At 43.8% G+C, this 18853-nt stretch overlaps 1 protein-coding gene across 3 annotated transcripts in view; it reads left to right on the top strand.

Moving 5' to 3' along the window:
- The window catches only part of LOC143759897 (uncharacterized), a 200576-nt gene that overhangs the window by 68151 nt on the left and 113572 nt on the right, over positions 1 to 18853 (top strand). For all 3 annotated transcript variants that reach the window (XR_013212246.1, XM_077248988.1, XM_077248989.1), the window contains one exon: positions 6830 to 6977. Coding sequence is in view for 2 of the 3 variants with exons in the window: in XM_077248988.1 (XP_077105103.1) it covers positions 6830 to 6977 (148 nt within the window). In the remaining variant the exon portion in view is untranslated. The remainder of the gene's footprint in view (positions 1 to 6829; positions 6978 to 18853) is intronic.

Raw genomic sequence — 18853 nt, forward strand, 5'->3', positions numbered from 1 at the left:
CCAGGGGATTCTCTCTGGGATTCAGAGAGCAAAAAAGTTTTACTTTTCTGTTGCCTCTGGTGGCGAACAGATCCACCACTGGTTGACCCCATCTGTGGATGATACGGTTGAAAATGTCTTCGTTGAGAGACCACTCTCCTTGTTTTAACACGTTTCGACTTAGGAAATCTGCTGTTATATTTTCCTTTCCCTTGATGTGGAGAGCTGTCAAAGATTGAAAATTGAGCTCTGCCACCTGGAACAAGCGATCCGTGATCTGCATTAATGTCTCGGAACGTGTTCCCCCTTGCCGGTTTATGTAGGCGACTGCCACTCTGTTGTCCGACAGAATTCTGACGTGCTGGCCCTGCAGATATATGAGGAATTTTTTAACAGCCAATTCAATTGCCAACAACTCCCTTTGATTGGATGAGAATGTTGTGAAGGGTTCCCATTGTCCCAGAACCACCATGTCCCTCATATAGGCTCCCCACCCCGAAGAGCTGGCATCTGTGGTTATCACCTGGGTAACATTTACTATCCAGGGCACCCCTGCTGACAAATTCCGTTTGTCTAACCACCACCTAAGGGAATCCAGTGTTAATGGCCCCAACGTTAATTTCCCATTTAATGTGCCATTTAAGGCTCTGTCATGGAACAAAACTTCTTTTTGCAGGGATCTGGTGTGGAACTGAGCCCACTTAACAGCTGGGATGCAAGATGTGAGTGACCCAAGTAGGGACATTGCTTGCCTAAGTGTCATGGAGGGTGTTTTAATTGTTTTTAACACATAACTCTGAATTAGCTCTATTTTTTCTATAGGGAGAAGACACTGCTGTGTTACTGAATTTAATATTAACCCAAGGAATTTTTGCATATTTAGAGGCTGTAACTTAGATTTTTCGAAGTTTATGATCCAACCCAGATGATCTAGTTTAGCTTTAGCAATCTCCCATTGTGACAGACAGTGATCTACTGAGATCCCGACAATGAGGAAATCGTCTAAATAGAGGATTATAAGGACATTTGATTCCCTTAAATGCGCCATGACTTCCGCGATTATTTTAGTGAACACTCTAGGAGCAGAAGTTATCCCGAAGGGGAGTGCCCTGAACTGAAAATGTTGAATCCTTCCCTCCATTAGCAGTGCTACCCTCAGGTATCGTTGGAAATCATCATGAATGGGTACATGATAGTAGGCATCTTTCAAATCCACTACTACCATAAAACAGTTTTCAAAGAGCATTTTTATTGTCGAATTGATGGACTCCATTTTGAAAGTATGTTTTACCAAAAACTTATTGAGACCCTTAAGATTAATAACGGTTCTATAAGTGTTATCTGGTTTTTGGATTAGGAAAAGGGGAGAGTAAAACCCTTTCCCTGCCTGAGAATACGGTACTTCCATCAAAACATTTTTAGAACAAAGAGTCCTCACTTCCTCTTCTAAAGGCCCCGTCTCACATAGCGAGATCGCTAGCGAGATCGCTGCTGAGTCACAAGTTTTGTGACGCAACAGCGACCTCCATAGCGATCTCGCTATGTGTGACACGTACCAGCGATCAGGCCCCTGCTGCGAGATCGCTGGTCGTGTCAGAATGGCCTGGACCTTTTTTTGGTCGTTGAGGCCCCGCTGACATCGCTGAATCGGTGTGTGTGACACCGATCCAGCGATGTCTTCACTGGTAACCAGGGTAAACATCGGGTTACTAAGCGCAGGGCCGCGCTTAGTAACCCGATGTTTACCCTGGTTACCAAAAAAAACAAACAGTACATACTCGCCTTTCGGTGTCCCTTGCCGTCTGCTTCCTGCTCTCACTGACTCCCGGCCGTACAGTGAGAAGTGAGAGCGCAGCAGTGACGTCACCGCTGCGCTCTGCTCTCACAGTACGGCGGCTCAGTCAGAGCAGGAAGCAGACGGCAAGGGACCTGGACACCGAAAGGCGAGTATGTAGTGTTTGTTTTTTTTGGTAACCAGGGTAAACATCGGGTTACTAAGCGCGGCCCTGCGCTTAGTAACCCGATGTTTACCCTGGTTACCCGGGTGCTGCAGGGGGACTTCGGCATCGTTGAAGACAGTTTCAACGATGCCGAAGTCGTTCCCCTGATCGTTGGTCGCTGGGGAGAGCTGTCTGTGTGACAGCTCCCCAGCGACCACACAGCGACTTACCAACGATCACGGCCAGGTCGTATCGCTGCTCGTGATCATTGGTAAATCGCTTAGTGAGACGGGGCCTTAAGGCAATTTGTTCAGTGGGAGATGAGCGCCAAGGCGTTAACTTGAATTTTTCCCGTGGAGTATGAACGAATTCAAGTTTGAGACCCTGGGAAACAGTGTCTTTTATCCAAACGCTGTTTGTGATTTTCGACCATTCTGCCGAGAAATGCAACAGTCTCCCTCCCACCGGGATTGCCAGTCATTGATCCTGTTTTTTGCTTTCTGTCGGGTTACGGCGAAACATGAGACCTGTACCTCGTTTTCGCTTATCATCCCATCTGGATCGATCTCTACCCGGTGAGAAGGCGCGTTTCCCTCCATGATTGATCCTTCTCTTGTTGAAGGGACGACGGTATGCATTAAACATATTGGGAAACTTTTTCTTATCGTCTCCTGCCTTCTCCAGGAGTTCATCCAGGGTAGGCCCGAATAAATACTCGCCTTTACAAGGGATAGCGCAGAGCTTTTCTTTCACCTGCATATCCCCTGGCCAGCATTTCAACCATAGGGCTCTCCTTGCAGCATTAGAAAGTCCTGCTGCTCTAGCTGCCAACTTAATGGAGTCAATTGAGGCGTCCGATAAAAAAGCCGCCCTCTCCTGGATTACTGGTAATGCAGCGAGAATAGAGTCTCTAGAGGCCCCCTGTCTTAATTGGGTCTCTAACTGGTCCAGCCAGACCATCATTGACCTTGCTGTGCAGGTTGACGCCACCGCAGGTCTTAAGGAACCGGCTGCCATTTCCCAGGTTCCCTTTAAGAAGGTATCCACCTTCCTATCCAGAGGGTCTTTAAGCGTTCCCATATCTTCAAACGGGAGGGAGGATCGCTTCGCTACCTTGGCAATTGCCGCATCCAGTTTTGGGGCCTTTTCCCAGTTACCTACTGCTGGGTCATCAAAAGGATACCTTCGCTTCTGTGCAGGTGGTAAGGAGCCTTTCCTCTCTGGTTTTTTCCACTCTCTGTTGATAAGTTCCTGTATCTTTTCATTCAGAGGGAAAACTCTGCGCTTCCTTTGATCTAACCCACTGAACATCATTTGTTCTTTAGATAGTTGAGGCTTGGGTTCTGTTATACCCATTGTGCCTCTGACCGCCTTTATTAACTTGTCTATTCTTTCCAAGGGTAAACAAAAACGAGCAGCGTCTTCTTCCGAGGAGGAGGATGAAGCTGCTGAATCGTCCGATTCTACGCTCTTGTCCTTATCCACAGATGAATCAGACGACCACTGAGTTTTCTGCTTAGAGCCTCCTGTCTGTGAAAGGCTCTTAATGGACTGCTTAACCTCCATCCTAACCATTTCCTTCAGACTGGCCGCAATAGAAGAGGATTCTTCTGCTACCTGAGGGGGCAAGTAAGGCAAACTAGTCTATAGAACTAATGCCTAACCCCCTCCCCCTCTCCCAGACCTCACCGTCTGCTGGATACAGGGGTCACATAGCTTTTTTGGGTATGAGTCAGGCAAGGGAACCCCGCAGATGGCACATTCCCTATGCTTTGTCTTACTGGTGTTTTTCTTCCCCTGTGAAAACATATACGAGGGGAGACTAATCACTGAGTGAACATTCTCAAAGATCACTTACCAGTGGATACCCATACCCAGAAAGCTACCGAAGTACGAGGGGGATTCTTTCTGGCTGATGCTCCAGACCCCTGTCTGGAGGAGCTTCTGCGGCCAGATCCTTCGCTCCTTTTGTCATGCTCCTTCTCCATAAGCTTCTGGGGTGCTTCGTCCAGTAGCAGAGGCGGCTGATCCTGATCGGACTCCATGCTTAGAAGATTGGAGGCCAGAAGCCAGGAACGCGCATTTGGAGCTTGATAAATAGCCCCTCCTTCGGTCAGCGTAATTGCGCCGCGCCTTCAGGTTATTCTCACCCCCCCCCGCAGCTGCAGGGGATTAGCCGACACCTGAGGGTGATCGGCACACATTTTCCGGTGGGCGCCGCCATCTTGGAGCCCCTTCGTATGCGCAGAAGCTCCGCGACCCGGAAGTCACCGCCGGCTCCGCCCCCCGACATCACCCTTAGTCCACAGCGCTTCCTGTCAGCGCTGTGAACAGCGTGGGACGCCGAGACCTTGCCAGGAGACTCCAAGAGGCGCCACTATGATGCCGCCGACCCCACAGAGCGCCCACAGCATTTGAGGGAGGGGACCGTCATACTCACCACGCGCCGGCTCCGGAGACAGGACACCCCCTGGCGACCGCTCCTCGCTGAATAGCCACCGCCGTGCAGCCCTGCCAGGGCCACCGTGACTACCTCAGGTACCCCGCAGCGGCCGAGGTAGGAGACCCCCTTGCTACCTAAATCGGTCCGGCCGGCCTGGAATTCCTTGTAGAAATCTTCTGTAGGATCCAGTCCCTTCAGGAACAGGAAACCAACTGATGCATGGGAGAGGTGCCGCCCTTTTGTATCTGTAGGTTTCCTGTTCCTTAAGGGCGGATCCCCTCTCTCGTAGTGCTGTCATGGGAGTCCGAATAAAGACCCAATATCCTGGTCTTAATGGAGTGAGCAGATAGACAAATCACACCTTTTAATTTGTGCAAAACTGAGCCATAGCTTAGTATGGGCAGATAATGACTAATAAAGCAACAATGCGTAAATCCAGTTGTTCAACCAAGGTAGGCAAACACCACCATGTAATGCCCACATACACAAGCGCTAGACAGATTATCTAAATAGAACAAATGCCCAGTAACATATATGCAATCATCTTAATGTAAACACCCCAACATAACTAGGCAGTACAGTCCGCCACTAAGTTATTTGCTGTAATTGCCCAGTAAAGATAATGTTCAGAACTGCAGCTATAAATGTGCAGCTGAGGGTAAACAAACGCTAATGTGTTCCATGCGTCAACTTGCTAGTATAAGATAGACCTGATTATCATGAAGACTACTGCATACATGCATGTAACAATGTCAAAAAATATGGGGCAAAGAAAACTCCAACTATACATATTACCTAAGAATACGATGCTCCCTGCTTCCAGCCACACGTGGCACGCCAGTCTCTGCCAACCCCCCCCCCCCCCAAAACCGGGGTTTGGCAGAGACTGGCGTGCCACGTGTGGCTGGAAGCAGGGAGCATCGTATTCTTAGGTAATATGTATAGTTGGAGTTTTCTTTGCCCCATATTTTTTGACATTGTTACATGCATGTATGCAGTAGTCTTCATGATAATCAGGTCTATCTTATACTAGCAAGTTGACGCATGGAACACATTAGCGTTTGTTTACCCTCAGCTACACATTTATAGCTGTAGTTCTGAACATTATCTTTACTGGGCAATTACAGCAAATAACTTAGTGGCGGACTGTACTGCCTAGTTATGTTGGGGCGTTTACATTAAGATGATTGCATATATGTTACTGGGCATTTGTTCTATTTAGATAATCTGTCTAGCGCTTGTGTATGTGGGCGTTACATGGTGGTGTTTGCCTACCTTGGTTGAACAACTGGATTTACGCATTGTTGCTTTATTAGTCATTATCTGCCCATACTAAGTTATGGCTCAGTTTTGCACAAATTAAAAGGTGTGATTTGTCTATCTGCTCACTCCATTAAGACCAGGATATTGGGTCTATCGCATGCAGTAAATGTGACTGCGGTTTGCTAGTTAATATCGGCTTTCTTTAGGGGCTCTGCACAGGGTTCCCTGAATTTATATAAATAGTGCAAGCCTTCTAGCCCCTGCTGCTCACTGTACCTGACTATCTGATTGACATTCAGTTTTTTTAGCATATTTACTATAAATTTGTATAATTAAAGGATATTAATAATTTTTCAACTCAAAAATATGTGCTAAATTCAATTTTGTCAAGAGATATTTTCTCAGCATGCTTTTTTGTCAGGCTTAATATATGAAAGAATGTATGTATTACCTTATGCTTTCCTGCTACCATTAAGAATTTTTCTACTCCTATCTGCCATTATATAATTGATTTTCAATGTATTCTAATGAGGCATTGTTTTATCTTTTGTATTGTGTGTGTCAATAAAGTTATAACTTTTTATCCCAAAAAATATAACACTTCTTGATTCAGCGTGTAGTTTAATAATTACCTAGCGGATCAGTATGTTTAGTGATTGAATAGAGTGTTACCCATCCCTTAGGTGGTGGTAATGGGTCTGGGTTATATGTTTACACTACTATGATATTGCAGTATATAGTATAAGCAGGCAATCTCAGGTTCAAGGTTCATACCCTCACAGTTAATTCCTCCACAGTACCCTCTTCTCACTCAGTATGATGATCCTACTGTGCCCCTCTGGCAAAGTATGGTGACCCCAACACAATATGTTACCCCAACACAGTCCTCTATACAATATGATGCCCCCCCCATTTAGGATGCCAATACAGTTGAAAATGCAGTACCTTGCTGGGGGGGGGGGGGAACCTGGTGCTGAAAGCAGGCCCCCTAGATTCATGGGCCCCATAGCTGCCTCATGGTGTGCTGCCATTGACTTCAGCAGGCACCCCGCCATGCATCTCAAATCTTTTCTATTATTTGGTAGGTAGAGTAGACTAGGCAATCTGCAAACCACTAGAAAATGATGTTGTCTACCCCAGAAAAGTATCGACATTGTATAATATTGAATGATTTCATCTACATTTATTTCTATTTCATGGGCAGATATGTGAAGCAAACAACAATGTTATGTGGCTTCTTCTCCCAGATGAGCTGTGGATTTATATTTTTTCCCTTTTAACTCATGGAGATGTCTCCAAAGTTGCTCGAGTATGTCAAAGATTCAGGCATATTGCCAATGATGAGACTCTATGTAAGTATCTATGTGTTGTATTGTAGGTATTGGAAATTACACCAGCTTGTGAACATTTTTATGCATTCATTTCTAGTTAGTATTAAACATCAGTCGGTTTCCTAGATTAGTGATTATGACAAATGTTGGAAGAAAGAGTTGACTTTTTTTTTTAAGTGTTGGATTATTAGAGAATGAAAACAGCCGTCATCTGTGTGCAGCTGACTAATTCTCAGCCAAAATGATATTATTATGGCTATATTTAGTATGCTCATTTGGAAAACAAGCTGTAATCTACCTAGTAGATTAATAAACCATATTGTACACAGGCTTGTAATCAGAATGAGCTACAAAATAAGCAATCTGTATGCTGTAATGCTTTCTGATTTAAAAGCATTGCTTCATGGCACTTGTATGAGATCGCAGGTTTTTTTTAATGTAATACTGTTATCAATTGCACACCTCCATCTCTGCATTTCCAAGTACTAAGTCTGCGGAATATTACAGTTAACAAAGTAGTTTGAGTTACCAACCCAATTACACATTCAGATATGCTGTCCTGAAGGCAGTGATCTCAACCCCAACAATATTAAGCTTGCAGTATCCTGTTCTTGTCAAGATTACCTATGCCTCTTGTGGAGACACGGGGGTTTGGCGGGCGCCCAAGCCCGCTAGCCGAAACCGCATGGACCAGGGATCGTCCCGTCGATTGCCCGCTCTCCTTCTAACGTGGGCATAAAGCTACTCAGACAACACAGTGTGAGGGTCAAACAGTGTGGCAATGCTTTATTGAACCACAAAACAGGCAGATAACACATAGAACAGTGCCAGCAAAATACCCCAAGATGATGCACATTCCAGAGTCTCTCCTTTCCACTGACTCGCCGGGATAATGGCAGCTGTTACTTCAGAGCTCCCAGGGTCGACTATGCCACCTGTGGCATGCACAGAGAAATGAGGTAACAACAAGCAAAGGAAGATGACAGTCCATTTAGGTACAAGGCCAGTTGACCGGAGGGTCACAACCCGGCTTCTCCGAACATCTCCATGGAGCCAGGTGACTGGCGAATTCCAATCCTAGCTTTCTCCAAATGTATCCATGGTTCAGTGATGGTCAATGGAGCAGATCTGTATTCTTCCAACTGGGGCCGAGGTCCCCTAGGTTGTTTCCTGTAGAATGTATTGGCAGCAGTCCTGTAGGGTTCCCTGAATGTTTGGATATCTTGGCAGAATCTCTGGCTGTCTCTCTCTCTTAGAGGCATATCACCTTTTTTATGTTTAACAAGTGTCCTTCTGTCCAGCACCACAAATGAGGGGAAGAATGGTGATGACCAAGTTATTATGCAATTTATTCACATAGATTTTCCTTCTCTGTTTTAAACGTCAACAAACTACCTAGCCTAAACAATGTATAATTAGCATATCAGGAAACATCACTAGTCATCAAGGATAAGAGCAAAATATGTTATATCACATGTCAGCGTACATATCAATATTACCGGCTTACACAAGCAAAAGTCTATTTTCTTGACCAGCCAGAATGAAATGCTTAAATTCAAAAGTCAACATATAGATAACAGTCTATTCTTTCTGATTTGCTAAAAATAGTCTTCTGGTTAATTAAGATATAATGCTGTGTCTCCACACCTCTTTAAATGCATCCCATGATTTTATTTGCCTTGGCGGCAGCCACCTGCTACTGATCACTAAAACTGAGTTTATTAATCACCAATACTCCTCAATCTATCTCAGAGACAATTTTCCTAGTGTTTTATTTTGTAATACATAATTGTGCATGTTGTTTCCTTTGCCCAAATGCATGACCTTAATCAGCATATAATTCACAATCTGAAGTAACTAAACTAATGTTTTTTTTCCAAGCGTCTGTATCTCAAGAAACGGCATACTAAATCTGCATCCAACTGAAAATGACTGGTTGTGAGGGCAACCTGGTCAGATGCTGCTCACAACCAGTCCGCTGTACAGCCTTGTGCAAGAGAAGTACATTTAGTCCCAAGGATGAGATCAGGAAAACCTTTGGGAAAGCTATTTTTAATTTCAGATGACTGAATCTGAACTCATTGTTGGCATAGCTGCGATATAACCATGTTCGCACTTATTGCAAATATTCCCAGCTATGCTGACTAAGAGCACTCGCTTTATATTCTTTGATATTTTCTGTTGGTTCTGGGCACAGTATCTACCATCTGCTTTGAGTTAGGTGTTACGGATGTGCCAGGTGCGACAGACAGTGATTTTGTATTCGGCTGTAGAAGGTCATTGCATTTTGGCTTTGCAAGCACCTTCTTGAATTTCATCTCTGTATGGAGTAATATCCTTCTCCCTTTATTACCCAGCAGCGACTTCCACATTCTGCTGCTTATTGACACACCCTTTCTGGATGTTTAAATACCCTGAGTCCCTTTAGCATAGTGCTGGTGTTAGCTCTATTTACCTCTGTCTGTTGGAAGTAGTAGAAGTCAACTAGTTTCTTCTTGGAGCCTGTTGGAGGATTGCTGGCTTGCACTCTCTTGTGTAGTCTCAAACTAAGTGTATTTGTCTTCGTGCTTTGTCATTAGTGCGCACCCCGTCCCCTCCCTATCCAGAGTCTATCACTAGGGGCAGTCAGGGATTAAATTCCTGCTCGGTGATAGGTACGGAACCTATTTAGGGACTTTGGGTCAGGGTGTTGTCAGATCAGCCTAGGGGTCTCCACTCCCCCCTTTCCTAGTGTTTGGGCTCCCCCTCCCTCTCACCATTGTTGTGCACCTAGCTTCCCTTTCACCCATTGTGACATTAAGCTACTGTTTTCATATCTGCAGCACTATAGTTAATTTCTTTGACTTCTTCCTTAAAGGGGACTGGTCACCAATTCAAAAGTGGCCAGTTATTACTCTTGTTGTATTCCCGCTGCTCCATTGAGTATTCTGTTTCTTCTTCTTTTTTTTTTTTTAAATCCACCATATGGTTCCAGAGATATAGGCATTTTTAGTTAGTGCTATTTTTTATGGTCTTTCCAAGGCTCACAGTGGCAGATTCTCAGGGAGATAAGTGTCCTCTCTGGAGATCTTAAGGCCATGTGCACGCGTTGTGGATTTTCCTGCGGATCCGCAGCATTTTTGACACTGCGGATCTGCAGCAGTTTTCCATGCGTTTAACAGTAGCATGTTAACCAAATCCGCTGTGCACATGCTGCGGAAAAAAACGCACGGGAATGCAGCGTTGTTTTTTCTGCAGCATGTCAATTCCGCAGTATGTCATACAGTACATACAACATACAGTACATACAACATATAACAAGTACATACAACATATGACATACAGATCATACTACATACAACATATGACATACAGAACACACAACAGTACATACGACATACAGTACATACTGTACATACAACATACAACAGAACATACAACATATAACATACAGCACATACAACATGCAACAGAACATACAACAGTACATACAACATATGACATACAGTACATACAACATACAACAGTACATACAACATACAACAGTACATACTACATACAACATATGACATACAGTACATACAACATACAGTACATACAATGTACAGTACATACAACATGTACATGCAGCATATAACATACTGTACATACAACATATAACATACACCATACAATACATGCAACATATGACATACATAACATACAGCATACAACAGTAGATACAACATACAGTACATGCAACATATGACATACAGAACATACTACATACAATATATGACATACAGAACATTCAACAGTACATACAACATACAGTACATACTATACATACAACATAACATACAACATACAGCACATACAACATACAACAGTACATACAACATATGACATACAGTACATACAACAGAACATACAACAGTGCATACAACATACAACATACAACATATGACATACAACATATGACAAACAGTGCATACAACATACAACAGAACATACAACATATAGCACATACAACATGCAATATTCAACAGTACATACAACATATGACATACAGTACATACAACATACAACAGTACATGCAACATACAGTATATACATACAGTACATACAACACATACATATAGACATACAGTACATATACACTCACCGGCCACTTTATTAGGTACACCATGCTAGTAACGGGTTGGACCCCCTTTTGCCTTCAGAACTGCCTCAATTCTTCGTGGCATAGATTCAACAAGGTGCTGGAAGCATTCCTCAGAGATTTTGGTCCATATTGACATGATGGCATCACACAGTTGCCGCAGATTTGTCGGCTGCACATCCCAAAGATGCTCCATACAAGGCAGGATGGATCCATGCTTTCATGTTGTTTACGCCAAATTCTGACCCTACCATCCGAATGTCGCAGCAGAAATCGAGACTCATCAGACCAAGCAACGTTTTTCCAATCTTCTACTGTCCAATTTCGATGAGCTTGTACAAATTGTAGCCTCAGTTTCCTGTTCTTAGCTGAAAGGAGTGGTACCCGGTGTGGTCTTCTGCTGCTGTAGCCCATCTGCCTCAAAGTTCGACGCACTGTGCGTTCAGAGATGCTCTTAGGCCTACCTTGGTTGTAACGGGTGGCGATTTGAGTCACTGTTGCCTTTCTATCAGCTCGAACCAGTCTGCCCATTCTCCTCTGACCTCTGGCATCAACAAGGCATTTCCGCCCACAGAACTGCCCCTCACTGGATTTTTTTTCTTTTTCGGACCATTCTCTGTAAACCCTAGAGATGGTTGTGCGTGAAAATCCCAGTAGATCAGCAGTTTCTGAAATACTCAGACCAGCCCTTCTGGCACCAACAACCATGCCACGTTCAAAGGCACTCAAATCACCTTTCTTCCCCATACTGATGCTCGGTTTGAACTGCAGGAGATTGTCTTGACCATGTCTACATGCCTAAATGCACTGAGTTGCCGCCATGTGATTGGCTGATTAGAAATTAAGTGTTAACAAGAAGTTGGACAGGTGTACCTAATAAAGTGGCCAGTGAGTGTACACAACACATAGAGTATATACTCACCATCACCTTGATCCCCGAAGCCATTGCTCACCTGTAAAAACTATTAAAATAATAAACAGTATACTCCTTGTGTCCACAGATATCCAATTAATACGAGTGTCCCACGACGATCTCCCATGGAGAGTAGCCACATCAGCTGATGCGACTGCTCTCCAGGGGCTCCAGGATACAATGACGGAAGGTATCCTTCCGCACTGTATCCCTCCGCCTCTATGAGAAATAGTTCCTACTCTCACTTGTGGCACTGCTGTGTGGGAAAATTCCCACGCAGCTTTGCCATAAAGTGAGACCGCGGTAAAAAAGAAAAAAATGCGGCAACACTCACCGAACCTGTAGTGCGGATTAGTCCTTTTATTGAAGTAACATGAATGTGAACATATCTTCACGGCACGGGGGAAACAACGACAAATGAGGTGAGCGGGGAGAGGGGACGACGGCCGTTTCACGCCAAGCAACGGCGCTTCTACGGGTGGACCCGTAGAAGCGCCGTTGCTTGGCGTGAAACGGCCGTCGTCCCCTCTCCCCGCTCACCTCATTTGTCGTTGTTTCCCCCGTGCCGTGAAGATATGTTCACATTCATGTTACTTCAATAAAAGGACTAATCCGCACTACAGGTTCGGTGAGTGTTGCCGCATTTTTTTCTTTTTTACCGCATATATTTGTCTTCATTCTGGATGCGAGCACCTCCCAGACACGTCAGAATCTCCATGTAAATCTTACACCCCACTGTGTATCTCGTACGCTAGGCTGTGCTGCCACTCTTTTTTCTTCATATAAAGTGAGACCAATGAGCTCAGGTAACCTCAGTGATGCACTGCAGGAGCCATTGTCTCCTGTCAGTGTGTCAGTGGAGGCCTATAGAGCAGTGATATCACCCGGTGTCACTGTTCTATAGGGGAGATCATCGTAGGACACTCGCTATTAATTGGACTGCGTCGGACAGGGAGTATACGGTTGGTTGATTATTTTTTATTTTTTGCAGGCGATCGAGTATGGTAAGTATGGTGAAATTAAGAATATTATAATACTTTTTTAACCCATTATTACCCCATATCCCACCGCTACAGGGGAGCGGGAAGATAGGAGTTAAGGTCCGGAGTTGGAGCATCTTACAGATGCGCCATTTCTGGGGCGGCTGGGGGCTGGTAAATGTAGCCGGGGGGGGGGGGCAAATATCAATGGCCCCTCTCTTGGCTACGAAAATCAGCCCGCAGCTGTCTGCGTAGCCTTTCTGGCTATAAAATATAGGGGAACCCCACATCTTTTTTGGGGGGGTTAATAGCCAGTAAAAGCTACGCAGACAGCTGCGGGCTGATATTCATAGCCTGGGACGGGGCCATGGGTATTACCCCCTTCCCAGGCTACAAATATTGCCCCCTGGCCGTCGGCTTTCCCCCTCTGGTGCAGAAAATTGCGCGGGAGCCCAAGCCATTTTTTTCCGTTTTTTTAAATTAAACATGTTCATTAATCAACATCAGCCTTGCTATTATATATCTATGGATATATCTATGGATAAATCTATATATCTATAGATGGATATCTATAGATATAGCTATAGATATAGCTATAGATTTAACTATGGCTATATCTATCTATAGATATATTTATAGATAGTTATATCTATAGATACATAGATATATATATCCATATATTTATCTGGCTACTTTCACACATCACACATTTTGCCGTCAGGCACAATCCGGCGAGTTTTGAAAAAAATGGATCCTTTTTTTTTTCGCCTGATCTTTTTTTTTCCTGATGGCCACACGTTTCATCCGTTTTTTTGCCGGATCTGTCAAAAAAGCTGTTTCCGGCGGATGGAGAAAAGTACAGAGGAACGTTTTTTCTGTCCGCCAAAAAAACGCCCAGTGACTGATCCGGTGAAAAACTTATGAAACTGAGATGTGAAATGATGAATCCGGCCTCCGAATCCGGTTTTTCATGCATTTTTCCATTCAAATCATGCACATTTTCCGTTCTCTCTCAAAAAAATGGATCAGTTGCATCAATTATTCACTATTTGCAACGGATCCGTTTTTTCAAAAATTCGCCGGATCCTGCCTCACGGAAAAAAACTGATGTGTCAAAGTAGCCTAACTATCCATATATCTATCTACATCTATCCATAGATATATCTATCCATACATACTGTATATCTATAGATAGATACATAGATCTATCTATTTATTTATCTATAGATCTATCTATATGTAGATCTATCTATCTATCTATCTATCTATCTATCTCATTTCTTCTATCTATAGATAGATAGATAGATATGGGATAGATAGATAGATAGATAGATAGATAGATAGATAGATAGATAGATAGATAGATAGATAGATAGATATGGGATAGATAGATAGATAGATAGATAGATAGATAGATAGATAGATAGATAGATAGATAGATAGAAGGAATGGGATAGACAGATAGATAGATAGATAGATAGATAGATAGATAGATAGATAGATAGATAGATATGGGATAGAAGGAATGAGATAGATATATGTATTCATATATCTATCTATAGATATATCTATGGATAGATATAGATAGATATTTGGAAAGTTAGATAGATATATGGATAGATATAGATATATCTATATGCAGGGGTGCATTCGTGCACTATTATTCATGAACATTTATTCAAAGTACTTTTTCTAAGTGCTGGCAGTTATAACATGGCACTTAGGGCAGGAGACAGGTAAGACAATCTAAATCTATTCCTTGTTCATTTGGAACAGAACAAATACTCACCATATGTATTTGTATAATCTATATCCTGGCTGCTGCATTCACTCACATTCACCGCCCTTTCATAAACTCTTTGCACTCCATCCATATCGGTCCCTCTGTCCTTGCCTCTCCTATGTATAGCACTCATGCTCTGTTCACATTGCTTAACAGCGCAGATCCATTCAGTCCCACCATCCAACACAAGAGACACTCTCACAAATCACTTAACCATCTGCCCACTCTTTCTATCCTCCTTCTCCTAGTCGCTGAAGACATCTCTCCCAACCCCGGCCCCCATGTTATAGCCAGTCAAACCTCCCAACTGCTACACTCAGAAACCCCCTCTAACCTTATTAATATTCCCTGCATGCCTTCTGTCTGTTTCAGTTGTGCCCTTTGGAATTCTCGCTCTGTGTGTAATAAACTCTCCTTGATCCATGACTTCTTCCTTTCTAATTCTCTTAATCTCCTGGCTCTTACTGAAACCTGGATCCAGCAGTCAGACACCACCGCTGCTGCTGCTCTTTCATATGGTGGACTACACTTTTCTCATACCCCAAGATCGGACAACAGAGCAGGTGGAGGCGTTGGTCTGCTCCTTTCACCCAAATGTACCTTCCAAGTTATCCCCCAAGTACTCTCACTTGTCTTCCCTTCCTTTGAGGTCCATGCTGTCAGACTCTACATCCCCTTCTCCATGCGAGTGGCGGTGGTGTATCGTCCTCCCGGCCCCTCTCATCAGTTCCTGGATCACTTTGCCACCTGGCTTCCACACTTTCTCTCCTGTGACACCCCCACCCTCATCATGGGTGATTTCAACATCCCCATTGCTTCTCCCCTCTCCCCATCTGCTTCTCACCTTTTATCTGTAACCTCCTCTTTCGATCTCTCGCAGCATACTAACTCTCCAACGCATGAAGATGGTAACTCCCTCGACTTGGTCTTCTCCCAGCTTTGCTCAGTGGATGATTTCACAAACTCCCCTCTCCCGTTTTCTGACCACAACCTTCTTTCATTCTCTATCAAGAACTGCCATCCCGCTCAGGTCACCCCCACTTTCCAAACTTATAGAAACATACAGGCCATTAACAACCAGAAACTTATGAAGAACTTGCAGTCCTCATTGGCCCCAATCTCCTCCATCTCATGTCCTGATTCTGCTCTGAAGCATTACAATGAAACCCTGCAACGTGCCCTGGATGAAGCTGCACCTCCTATATATAGAACAACTCGGCACAGACGGCGACAACCATGGCACACGCTGCAAACATGTTTCCTGCAGCGGTGCTCCAGGTACGCCGAACGTCTGTGGAGAAAATCTAATCTACCCGAAGATTTCATCCATTATAAGTTCATGCTAAAAACATCTCTGCCCTTCACCTCTCCAAACAAACCTATTTCAACACCCTCATCACCTCTTTGTCCAATAACCCTAAACGTCTCTTTGACACTTTCCAGTCCCTACTCAACCCAAGAGTGCAGGCCCCAACCACGGATCTCCGCACTAACGATCTGGCCAATTACTTCAAGGAAAAAATTGACCACATTCCACAGGAAATTATTTCCCAATCCCTTTATACCATGCACTGTCTTCCCTCCCTCACTGCATCTAGATCACTCTCTGACTTTGAACCAGTTACAGAAGAAAAAGTAATCAGGCTCCTTGCATCTTCTTGCCCAACTACTTGCACCAGTGACCCCATTCCGTCACATCTCCTCCAATCCCGTTCCCCAGCTGTCACCTCTCACCTAACAAAAATATTCAACCTTTCTCTCACTTCCGTTTTTTTCCCTCCTCATTTAAGCATGCCATCATACATACATCCATTACTTAAAAAACCATCCCTCGATCAAAACTGCGCCGCTAATTATAGACCTGTCACTAATCTTCCCTTCATTTCTAAACTCCTCGAACGCCTGGTCCACTACCCGCTATCTCTCAGATAACTCTCTTCTCGACCCTCTTCAATCTGGTTTCCGCTCTTTACACGCTAGTGAAACTGCCCTCACTAAAGTCTCTAATGACCTACTAACAGCTAAATCTAATGGTGACTACTCCATGTTAATTCTCTTGGATCTCTCCGCAGCATTCAACACTGTGGATCATCAGCTCCTCCTCACTATGCTCCGCTCCATCAGCCTCAAGGACACCGTTCTTGCCTGGTTCTCCTCCTATCTCTCTGACCGATCCTTCACTGTATCTTTTGCTGATTCCTCCTAGTCTCACCTTCCCCTTACTGTTGGGGTTCATCAATTATCAGTCCTAGGCCCCCTCCTCTTCTCTTTGTATACTGCCCCTATTGGACAAACAATCAGTAGATTTGGTTTCCAGTACCATCTCTATGCTGACGACACCCAATTATACACTTCTTCTCCTGATATCACGCCGACCTTTTTAGAACACACCAGTGATTGTCTTACCGTTGTCTCTAACATCATGACCTCCCTCTATCTGAAACTGAACCTGTCAAAAACTGAACTCCTCGTGTTTTCTCCCTCTACTAACCTACCTTTGCCTGACATTGCCATCTCCACGTGCGGTTCCACCATTACTCCAAAGCAACATGCCCGCTGCCTTGGGGTCATCCTTGATTCTGAGCTTTCATTCACCCCCCACATCCGATCACTGGCTCACTCTTCTTATCTGCAGCTCAAAAACATTTCTAGAATTCACCCTTTTCTTACTTTCGACTCTGCAAAAACTCTTACTGTTTCACTTATTAATTCTCGTCTGGACTATTGTAACTCTCTACTAATCGGCCTCCCTCTTACCAAACTCTCCCCACTCCAGTCTGTCCTGAATGCTGCTGCCAGGATCATATTCCTCACCAACCGTTACACCGATGCCTCTACCTTATGCCAGTCATTACACTGGCTACCCATCCACTCCAGAATCCAGTACAAAACTACTACCCTCATCCACAAAGCACTCCATGGCTCAGCACCACCCTACATTTCCTCTCTGGTCTCAGTCTACCATCCTACGCGTGCCCTCCGCTCCGCTGATGACCTCAGGTTAGCATCCTCAATAATCAGAACCTCCCACTCCCGTCTCCAAGACTTTACACGTGCTGCGCCTATTCTTTGGAATGCACTACCCAGGTTAATACGATTAATCCCCAATCCCCACAGTTTTAAGCGTGCCCTAAAAACTCATTTGTTCAGATTGGCCTACCGCCTCAACGCATTAACCTAACTATCCCTGTGTGGCCCATTCAAAAAAAAAAAAACTTAAACCATAATCAGGTTCTTCTCATCATGTTCTCATACACTTTATACAGTTAATAGCCCTCTGTGTCTGTACTGTTACACACTTAGGCAGTTAACTGGTTCAAGCAGCTTTACATGAACACCCGAGCCTTACACTATGGCTGGTCCGAATAACTAAAGCAATTGTTACCATCCACCTCTCGTGCCTCCCCTTTTCCTTATAGATTGTAAGCTTGCGAGCAGGGCCCTCATTCCTCTTGGTATCTATTTTGAACTGTGATTTCTGTTATGCTCTAATGTCTATTGTCTGTACAAGTCCCCTCTATAATTTGTAAAGCGCTGCGGAATATGTTGGTGTTATATAAATAAAAATTATTATTATTATTATATATCTATCCATATATCTATCTACATCTATCCATAGATATATCTATAGATAGATATATGAATATATATATCTATCTATCTCATTCCTTCTATCTATCTATCTATCTATCTATCTACAGTTAGGTCCATATATATTTGGTCAGAGACAAAATTTTTCTAGTTTTGGTTATAGACATTACCACAATGAATTTTAAACAAAACAATTCAGATGCAGTTGAAGTTCAGACTTTCAGCTTTCATTTGAGGGTATCCACATTAAAATGGTATGAAGGGTTTAGGAGTTTCAGCTCCTTAACATGTGCCACCCTGTTTTTAAAGGGACCAAAAGTAATTGGACAATTGACTCCAAGGCTATTTCATAGACAGGAGTGGGCAATCCCTTTGTTATGTCATTCTCAATAAAGCAGATAAAAGGCCTGGAGTTGATTTGAGGTGTGGTGCTTGCATTTGGAAGGTTTTGCTGTGAAGTAAACATGCGGTCAAAGGAGCTCTCCATGCAGGTGAAACAAGCCATCCTTA

Source organism: Ranitomeya variabilis, chromosome 1 (assembly GCF_051348905.1).
Source record: "Ranitomeya variabilis isolate aRanVar5 chromosome 1, aRanVar5.hap1, whole genome shotgun sequence".
In the NCBI taxonomy this organism is placed as follows: domain Eukaryota; kingdom Metazoa; phylum Chordata; class Amphibia; order Anura; family Dendrobatidae; genus Ranitomeya; species Ranitomeya variabilis.